This window comes from Electrona antarctica (genome assembly GCF_951216825.1).
Source record: "Electrona antarctica genome assembly, chromosome: 23".
Lineage (NCBI taxonomy): Eukaryota > Metazoa > Chordata > Actinopteri > Myctophiformes > Myctophidae > Electrona > Electrona antarctica.
In genome coordinates, this window is record NC_136804.1 from 14,839,680 (window position 1) to 14,850,365 (window position 10,686).

General features: G+C 45.2%; 1 protein-coding gene across 1 annotated transcript in view; it reads left to right on the top strand.

Annotated features, from left to right (window-relative positions):
• LOC306916227 (PDZ domain-containing RING finger protein 4-like) overlaps window positions 1–10,686 on the top strand; it is a gene marked incomplete at both ends in the record, with an annotated part of 69,027 nt that overhangs the window by 21,852 nt on the left and 36,489 nt on the right. Inside the window, 2 exons of the mRNA XM_079494037.1 lie at window positions 3,629–3,906; window positions 6,603–6,705. Coding sequence (XP_079350163.1) covers window positions 3,629–3,906; window positions 6,603–6,705 — 381 coding nt within the window. The remainder of the gene's footprint in view (window positions 1–3,628; window positions 3,907–6,602; window positions 6,706–10,686) is intronic.

The following is a 10,686-nucleotide window of genomic DNA, read 5'->3' on the forward strand; positions in this document are numbered from 1 at the left end:
GCGTGCACGCGTGTGTGTGTGTGCGTGTGAGCGTGCGTGATGTAATGAGCTGATATGGTGTCAGTCAGGTCAAAGGTTTGACATGTTATGAGAGGAGGAAGTAACAATCAAAATGGAATTACTGTCAGCTTCCCCCGGAATCCCAAACACTGAGGCCCCCAGGGACTGTACACGTGTGTGCAAAATCCCCCTGACAGGCACATACATAGACACAGCTATTTTCGGTGCATACTGACTCTGACACACACACACACACACACACACACACACACACACACACACACACACACACACACACACACACACACACACACACACGTGCACGAGTAAATCCGGATGCTTTTGAAAACATTCATCGTACGTCGGGTGGAAACCTTGTATGTCCAAAACAGTTACTTGAAGGAAATGGCTATTTTCAAATGGCTGAAATGTATATATGGTTAAATGGTGCATTTATATAGGGCTTTTATCCAAAGCGCTTTACATAGATCTCTGGGGGAGCCCGGGATCGAGCTGGGAATTAACCTCACGGTTTCTACTGGCCTTTTCCCATCCAGCCATTCTACCGGCCACAACCCATTTTGACCTGAGATCAGATTCTAAAAATGAATCTGACAGTTTTGAGTTTTCTGAAAAAGCTGTTTCTATGTCAGTCGTTTTTCAAAAATAGCAGACCTACAAGCTCGTAGCGTGGCACTCGGTGCCGCGCTATGAGCTTGTAAATCTGCTATTTTTCAATAGCTAAAGCATAACATAATGCTAACACCAAAAGGGGTTCCCGCCCAAAATGGGTTAATGTAACTAGTAACTAATGTTTTCAAATAAGTGTAGTGGAGTAGAATTACAATATTTGGATCCGAGATGTAGTGGAGTAGAAGTAAAAGTGTTAGTTAGTTAGTTTCTGTACTTTCTACCACTCCACATAGCAGCATTATACATGGGATTATAGACATCAAGTTGTGAAAGAGTGTCAGGCTGTCAGCATGCTGTACATGAGATAAAGTGCAAACAGAGCGTCAACGTATTTGTCAGGTTCAACCACATAGTCCACAAGTTAATCACAGGTATCACAGAAATATGGATATAGTCACTGTCAGGTGGAAACATCATATATCCAAAACTGTTACTTTTCAGTATTCAAATTCAAAATCAGCAGCGTTTCGAGCTTGCAGATATGCTACTTTTGTATGCTTTTGTATGAAACTGTAGAGTGTAGACTAGAGCATTATTTACAGAAAGAAAAAAGTGAGTTTCGGCATTGTGCAGGTCAGCCCCACCTCCACTGCTGCACGGTGTACAGTGTGTACAGGTCAGCCCCACCTCCACTGCTGCACCGTGTACAGTGTGTACAGGTCAGCCCCACCTCCACTGCTGCGCCGTGTACAGTGTGTACAGGTCAGCCCCACCTCCACTGCTGCGCCGTGTACAGTGTGTGTAACAACAGACGGTAAGGAATGCTGCCAGGTGGATCCTCACAACCCCTCTGATTGGAGATTAATGTTTCCATCTGGAACTCATTATTATGCCTCCATTGTTTTACAACGACCTACAGTATGTTTACCACTCGCCGGCTCCATTCTGACATCGAATTAGAATTAATTTAGAAGGTATGTGCATACTGGGTGTTAGCTTGAAAATTAGGGGCCCTATTTTAGCCAGTGAATTAGCCCTTATACCTAAACTTCTTTGCATGTTTAACTATTTAGAAAAATATTTTTGAATAGTTCAAATAGCCAATCTACAAGCTCACAACATGTCGAAGGCAAAAAGGTTTAGGGATAAGCCATAGAGTATATAAAGGATAGAGACCGAACTGGAGCACTAGCCCCACCCCCAAGCTATTCATTTCGATGAAGTTGCTCAGTGGCGTTTTGAAGCACCCGGAAGACTGCCGGAAGTACCTCCTCCGGACCTCAAATTTGAGGTCCGGGGTGACGTATGGGTGACGTAGGGAGTGATGGTCCTACGTGTCCGTGCACGGGTCCGCCTGCAGTCCTTCCTCTTACCACTAGGGCCCAGAGCTTCAACGTTGGAGCGCCTCACTGGCCCCTTGGGAAAACGGTATGGCATCATGGTGAAAATAGGGCCCTAGGTGTCAGCTCAACAGCATGTGCATGTGCTTGTGCGTGTGCTTATGTTTATAATTAATCATGTATGACAACTTTATAACAAGATTTATGAAGTATTATATTATGTGCTGGTCATAATGCATTATAAACTCAGCGGAACAGCACCATACTTAGTCTGTAGCCTATATATGCTGATTACATGGTCATTGTTCCTCTGCAAACTGTTTGAACAATATACTGAATCCCTTACCTGCTCATTCTCAAGTCACTTTGGAGAAGATGAGTGTAAGATCACCAGTGAACCGCCTAAACGATCAATTATTTATTTTCTTTGTGAATTCTATTTTTGGAATCTACCGTATATGGATTTATTTTTAAATCAATTGAAAATGGTAAATAATGCATTTATATAGCGCCTTAAAGGCGTGCTTTTCAATTTGCATTACATTCACACATTCATACAGACCATGCATGGAAACCTGCTCATCGGAAGCATAGGGGTTCAGTGTCTTGCTCAAGGACACTTTGACACTAACTCTGGGGGAGCCCGGGATTGAACTGGGAATCTTCCACTTCCCAAACTTCCGCTCTACCTCCTAAGTCTGTTGTTGTCTTGGCCCTCTCCTTTTCCCCTCCAAATATTTCTGCCAAATGTTCACCTATCATGGATGACCAGTTACGGTGGGGTTATTGTTGTCAGTATAAGTGATTCTGTGTGTAACATTTAGGTAAAGTCCCTCAGGAGACAGACAGCATGATGTTCTCTGACACATGAAATCAATGTAGACAGTCAATCTCTGGATGTGATGGATTGAAAATGAACTTGACAACCCTTGACATGACCGGGCTTTTTAATTGGTTAAATTGGGTGTTTGGACGCATGTGATGAAGCAAAAGTGTGTGTGTGTGTGTGTGTGTGTGTGTGTGTGTGTGTGTGTGTGTGTGTGTGTGTGTGTGTGTGTGTGTGTGTGTGTGTGTGTGTGTGTGTGTGTGTGTGTGTGTGTGTGTGTGTGTGTGTGTGTGTGTGTGTGTGTGTGTGTGTGTGTGTGTGTGTGTGTGGCAGGTGGGTTCTCACTGGCGAGGGGCTGATTTGACAGGGTCAGTTTGATGTCTGTGATAACAACCCTCTGCTCCTGCCAGAACCCTGTGTATCCACCTCACCACCCACCATGCTTGCATTTTTCACATTATGCCTGTTATAGCGCCACCAGGATGGATGCCATACTTTGCACAAAATGAAATAAAACTTCAGATCGGTACACATGGTCAAGGACATGTGGTCAAGTGATCAAAGTAGTTAAAGTCGTATCTGCACGACTTCATTGTTCATGTCACGGTCCGCTCCTTTGCCCTCGGGCTTTGCACAGTACGTGTTTATTCGTTTTTGTAGTGTGGGCAAAGCGTTTACGGTTTCCCCCTTATAATGGGAGTGGATGGGACTTGACGTCACTTGATGCAAATGTGTGCCTCAGTGCCTGCACAATTTGTAGTTCTGTATCTGGCAATGTGACCGCTGCATAACCGGCTTCCTCTCCCCCTCCCCCTCCCCCTCCCGTCAGGTGAACGGACGGGACTACTCCAAGGCTGGCGCAGAAGACTCCGTAGTGGACGCCATCAGACGAGAGCCAATCGTAGTCCATGCAGTTATCCGACGGACTCCCGCCGGCGAGACGGCGGCCACCTTCCGCAACCGTGCCAGCGGCATGCCACAGGAAGTGTGCCTGGCGGACGTCTGCACCCAGACGGACATCACCTTCGAGCACATCATGGCGCTGGCCAAGCTCCGCCCTGCCACGCCGCCCGTCCCCGACATATGTCCCTTCCTCCTGTCTGACAGGTGAGAGCCCACCTTCATTCTGGTCTCACATTTCCTATTCATGTTTTAATCTACACAAAAACTAATTTGGACACCGACATTTTTTAAATATTTTGGACCTCAATATGAAATTATATTTTCACATTTTTCACATCGACCAAACAGACAGACAGACAGGCCTACCGCTGGGATTTCTCAACAATGAGAACATAGAATAAAACTTGTTTTAAACTACTTATTTCCTCTCTTTTTTGGAGTGCTCGGATCTCCTCTTCCTTAAACACCTTGACGGCTTTATATTAATATATGACATATACCGAGGCTGCTGGGATTGTTTAATTACCATGAAAATCCCCCTGAAAATAGTCGCATGGCTTGTTGTCGAACCGAGTCGTGATGCGGAAGAACAACGAGCAGTGAGGGCTGCTGGAGCCCAGTGGAAACTACCGTTCACTTGCATTGAACTCATTTTCCCAGAAGCCCTTGCAGCCCAGTGCACGACTCGATTTCCGGTTACGTCATCATAACGTGTCGGCCTCGTCACCAGGTCCGCAACAAATCCGCTATTTATTTTTAATTATTAAAAATCAGCGAATTAAACACAAAACACATTTAGCGTATTAGGCAGGGGAAGAACATGGGTGGATTATAATGCAGGTTTAGCGGGTTATGTAGTCAATGTGTTAAGTGCATCCCCACTGATCCTATAAGCACCGTACACTTTTGAGACGTGTTTACCTCCTGTGAGCACCCGGTTGTTTTTTCTAATGAATGGAAAACATGGTCAGCATCGCAAAGAGTGAGTGAGAGCTCACTGTATTTATGTTCCTTTGTGTTTGAACTCCACTGTCGCCTCAGCCGGGAATTTGACCAAACCATCTACAGCAACCGTTCCCGGCGGTCGGGTTTCATCCATGTGTTGTGTTACTTAAGCAGGAGGTCACTCATGGTGACAGTTGAGCAGGCGGTGGCACTTTAGCTTGCGCTGATGACCTGTCTGAGCTGTCGCGTCTCGTTGTCAAGTAGAATGGCCACCAGTGACAACTGACTGTTATTACTGAGACTTTCACAGTTTATATTTACATAATATCCTCCAAACCTTGACCTTTAGAGCTACATGATCACATCACAATGCATTGAAACGCAACACGCTGTGAGCTTGTAGATTGGCTATTTTCCGGTGAAGACATTTGGTAAATTGATTGTAATCGGAAATATAAATAAAATAGTTTTGCCTGTTCATTTTAATAGTTCAAGCCTGGAAATGCTGTACTTTCCCTCAAGAAACTGACCTCTGGTTGCTCTGTGGCCCCCTCCATTGTTCTTGCTCATCTCACTGACGTCACATTACCCCCCCCCCCCCCCACACACACACACACACACACACACACCCCTGGAGTGGGCTAACTAATGTCCAGTTAATGTTATTATGCAGAGCCATGAGCTGCACGCAATAATTGTTTCTGCGTGCTATACATTCATTTTCTTTAATGGGGGGACCTTTTCTGGACGATTAAAAGCCAATGGGCTGATAGTGCGGGAAGGCGCGCTGCGCTACATCTATCCCCTGGGGCTATTTATAGGTCTGGGTCTGCAAATGAAATAAATTTTTTGCCCTATAAAACAGAAATCCGGCGGTCAGTGTGGTAATAGAGTAGCAGCTAGCATGGTGAGAGGTTACTACTCAGATGGATTGGCTGTTAGATGGCAGAATGGTTCATGTCTGTGTTGTCATGCAGCACGGCTTGTGCACTAATGCCGTCCTCTTCTTCTCCATTATCTATTAATTTATTCATATTTTATTCAAATAATATTGCCGTGTTTTCGTGCCATCCATGTCTGTATATCTTCTGTTTATGTCTTGTTGTCAATGGCCATTGGCTCTTTGTTATGTTGTCATTCTTATCCTGGGGGGACATGTACAGTACATCAGAATACCAAAACATATCATCACTGTCTGTCGGGTGGAAACCTTGCATGTCCAAAACGGTTACTTTCCAGGAAATGGTAAAAATGTATTATTTAGTCAAAAGCTCTTGTTAATACTTTTCATTGGTTCAATAACGCACGCACGCACGCACACACGCACGCACGCACGCACGCGCGCGCGCACGCACGCACGCACGCACGCACGCGCGCACGCACGCACGCACGCACACACGCACACGCGCACCTTCACAATGTCAGACAAATGAATAACAAAAGCACCTGTTTTGTGTGATGCTGGAGGGGTGCATATCTTTGGTTTGGCGTCCTAACAGTCCGATGCACAATAGTCCGGCACCCTATACCCCAAACCTTAACCAACCTAACCCTAACCGCACGCAGAAGCCACAGATGCGGTTCTTAACCGGCCACGTATGTCGGACTATTGGTACGTCGGACTATTGGTACGTCGGACTGACGTATGCCCCCCCCCATGCTGAAGTACGACAACGTATGGCATTAATTAAAAACTTAAAAAGCTTAAATATGGAGATACTGTACAAGGTTTCTGCCCAACAGTGAATATATATCATTTATGCTCTGTGAAAACCAGAATGTTAATTTAACTTGTTACACTCGTAATTGCTTAAACTCACAACTGTGCTGCTTGTAGATGGGCTAATGTTCCCGGCCATAATACAGATGCAGAAGTGGTTAAAGTGCTAAAAGGAGAGAAAGTAATCATTTTGACTGTGACATGTCTGTCTGTCTGTCTGTCTTTCTCTCTCTAGCTGCCATTCCATTCACACCATGGAGCATGAGTTCTTTGAGTGTCCAGAGTATCTCTCCAACACGCCAGCGGAGGCGGAGAGAACAGACAACTATGAGTATGAGGTACATCGACGTGAACGCTGCATTCACTGCAATACACTATAGTTATGCTGTTGTTTCATTGTCTCCACCAGGCCGAAGGCATGGGGAGAGAGTATGTTTTGCACTGCGTCCGTGTGTCCGTCCGTCCGTGTGTGTGTCCGTCCGTCCTTCCTTCCGTCCGTCTGTGTACAGCTAATCTCCGGCACCGTTAACCCGGTCGATGCCAAACTTTGCACACACACTCCCTGGATGCCAACGATGAACCTCTGCCCCCCATTTTCCAGAACGGCCTGTTATAGCGCCACCATGAGGCAGCTTTTCACATTTTTTACCTCAAACTGCACCATCTGCGTGAAACGTTGCATGCACACTCCCTAGAGGCCAAGGACAAACCTTTTACCTGCATTTTCCGCATCTGCCTTTTATAGCGCCACCAGGAGGCCGACTTTTGTAAAACACATTTTTTGATATTACTCCTCCAGATTCTGTCCAAAAATCTCACAAATCGTTACACAGTATATCTATGGTCATGTGCTCAAGTCGGATCTGTCCGAGATTTCATAGTCCATCCTAATTGGCTATAATTGGCTTTCACAGTTTGCAAGATTGCCCCGTTTTGAACAAAAGCCTCAAATCATGAACGCAGCATGCAATTTACGTGAAATCTTTCACACATTTTCTTACTAGGCTGAGGAATATATCCCACCCTTTTCACATTGGCCTGTTATAGCACCACCAACAGGTTGATTTTTGCAAAACACATTTTTGGAACAAAATGCCTCAAATCATCCAATTGCCATCAAAGGCGTATGAAGAACCTCTGCCCTAAATATTCCTCAACGGCCTGTTATAGCGCCACCATGAGGCCGATTTAGGCAAAACACATTTCTGTAGATTACTCGAACACATTTTATCCATACATCAGACAATTCGGTATACACTATCTCCATAGTCATGTGATCAACACGGATCTGCACCATTTCCCATCTTCCATCCTGATTGGCTAAGATTGCCTTCCAAAGCTCACATGATTGGTCCGTTTGGAACAAAATGCCACACATCACAAACACAGTGTGCAATTTCCATGAAATTATACACGCACATTTCCACTAGGCCGAGGACGACATGCCACTAAGTTTTTCCCCAAATCAGCCTCACGGTGGCGCTATAACAGGCCAATTCCTGTTTTTTAGCTATAACTGCATCGATCTGTATACAACTTATGTATGCGCACTCCCTAGACGCCATGGAAAAACATTGTCCCTGCATCCCTCCACATCTGCCGGTTATAGCGCCACCATGAGGCCGATTTCTGCAAAACATATTGCTTATGTTAGTGGCATAGATTTCATCCAAATCGGTACACATGATCTCTGTAGTCATGTGATCAAGACGAGTCTGTTGGATTTCTCAGATTCTACACTGATTGGCTAACATTGCCTTCCAAAGTTTTCAGGAGTGGCCCGTTTTGTACAAAATGCCCTGCTCATCCAGAATTCTAATTGCCCTTGTTTCTAAAGTGTCATCTGAACATATTTTGTGGCAGTGACCCCCATACCAGACCTTTTCAGGAGTGGCCCGTTTTGTACAAAATGCTGCACATGTCCTGCTCATCCAGAATTCTAATTGTCTCCACCAGGCCGAAGGCATGGGGAGAGAGTATGTTTTGCACTCCGTCCGTGTGTCCGTCCGTCCTTCCTTCCGTCCGTCTGTGTACAGCTAATCTCCGGCACCGTTAACCCGGTCGATGCCAAACTTTGCACACACACTCCCTGGATGCCAACGATGAACCTCTGCCCCACATTTTCCAGAACGGCCTGTTATAGCGCCACCATGAGGCAGCTTTTCACATTTTTTACCTAAAACTGCACAGATCTGCGTGAAACGTTGCATGCACACTCCCTAGAGGCCAAGGACAAACCTTTGACCTGCATTTTCCGCATCTGCCTTTTATAGCGCCACCAGGAGGCCGACTTTTGTAAAACACATTTTTTGATATTACTCCTCCAGATTCTGTCCAAAAATCTCACAAATCGTTACACAGTATCTCTATGGTCATGTGCTCAAGTCGGATCTGTCTGATATTTCATATTCCATCCTAATTGGCTATAATTGGCTTTCACAGTTTGCAAGATTGCCCCGTTTTGAACAATAGCCTCAAATCATGAACGCAGCATGCAATTTACGTGAAATCTTTCACACATTTTCTTACTAGGCTGAGGAATATATCCCACCCTTTTCACATTGGCCTGTTATAGCGCCACCAACAGGTTGATTTTTGCAAAACACATTTTTGGACAAAATGCCTCAAATCATCCAATTGCCATCAAAGGCGTATGAAGAAATGGCAATCGGTACACATGATCTCTGTAGTCATGTGATCAAGACGAGTCTGTTGGATTTCTCAGATTGTACACTGATTGGCTAAGATTGCCTTCCAAAGTTTTCAGGAGTGGCCCGTTTTGTACAAAATGCTGCACATGTCTTGCTCATCCAGAATTCTATCCTCAGAGATGCTATGAGTGATCTGGCTCTGCATTTCCTCAACAAAATGAAGCAAATTGTTGCAAAAACAAATACAAAAAAACATCCTCCTAAACATTTTGCCAAACATCACACACACTCCTATCCTCCTGGTGGAGACCTGTGCCCGGAAGGGCACTTTTTCTAGTTTTTTCCTGTTTTTCCTATAAGCTCAGTGCCCTGTTTATCCAGACGAGCAGGCTAAATAGCGCTGGCATATGGTGCAGTGGTAAAGTATAGCCCTAAAGTGACATCAGTGGGGCTGTGTGTGTTTTACGTGTGGCAGTGGCTCAGGGGTAGAGTGGCCAGTAGAGTGGCCCGAAGGGAAGCCGTGAGGTTCCCAGTTTGATCCCGGGCTCCCCCAGAGTTAGTGTCGAAGTGTCCTTGAGCAAGACACTGAACCCCTAATTGCTCCCGATGTGCAGGACAGACAGGTCTGTGTGTAATCCACGTGACTCGAGAACCGTTGTCCAGAACCAGCACAAAAGCCTCTGCCCGGGCTCTGGACCTGATCACCCCTATATCTCCATATATGAATTCGACCACCACAGGGAGTACAGTGCCCGGTGTCGAGTCTGTCGGACCCATGGTTGTCCAGAACCGCCCCAAAAAGGCCTCTGCCCGGGCTCTGGTGCATATGGAGCTGGCCTGTTCTGACATCTCAACACTTCATATTTGGGCATGCCTGACACAGAACTCCATATAGGAATAAAGGGACACAGACAGATAGATACAGAAATCTCCATATATGGGCTTAAAAGGGACACAGACAGATGGGTGGAACGGGTACTCTGGTTTCTGGCATTTCTGGTTGTCCAGAACCAGCACAAAAGCCTCTGCCCGGGCTCTGGACCTGATCATCCCTATATCTCCATATAGGATCTGGCCTGTTCTGACATCACAACACGGGCAACACTCTATAGTATATTATAAATAAGTACAATATATTATAAGTATAATATAAATAAATAATACGTGTTAACCGATGTTGTTAACCGATGTTGTTAACCTCGTTAAATTGGCTATTTTCATCCCAAATGTTATGGATCTCAAGTAATGTAAAGTATACAATACTGTACACACGAATAAATGGTAAATGGTGCATTTATATAACGTCTTTATCCAAGGCGCTTTACATTCACCCATTCACACACCCATTCATACACCGATGGCGGCAGAAACCATGCAAGGCACCAACCAGCACATCAGTAGCAATTTGCTACAAAACCTATATAGCCAGTCATTTTGGTTATACAGGATTGGTTGTTATGCTATGTTATGCGAAGGTTTTCCACACAACACGGATGCTGATGGTTTAGGTTAAAGTGGTTAAACGAAATAACGCAATATCTACTGTCTATAATAGTGTTATCCTGAGCCATGTAGAATATTTGTGCGGTGTGCATCTACCACCATACAATGGAGAACACACAGTCCAAGGTTATAGCCTCAAATCAATTTCCACGCACAGCAACATGT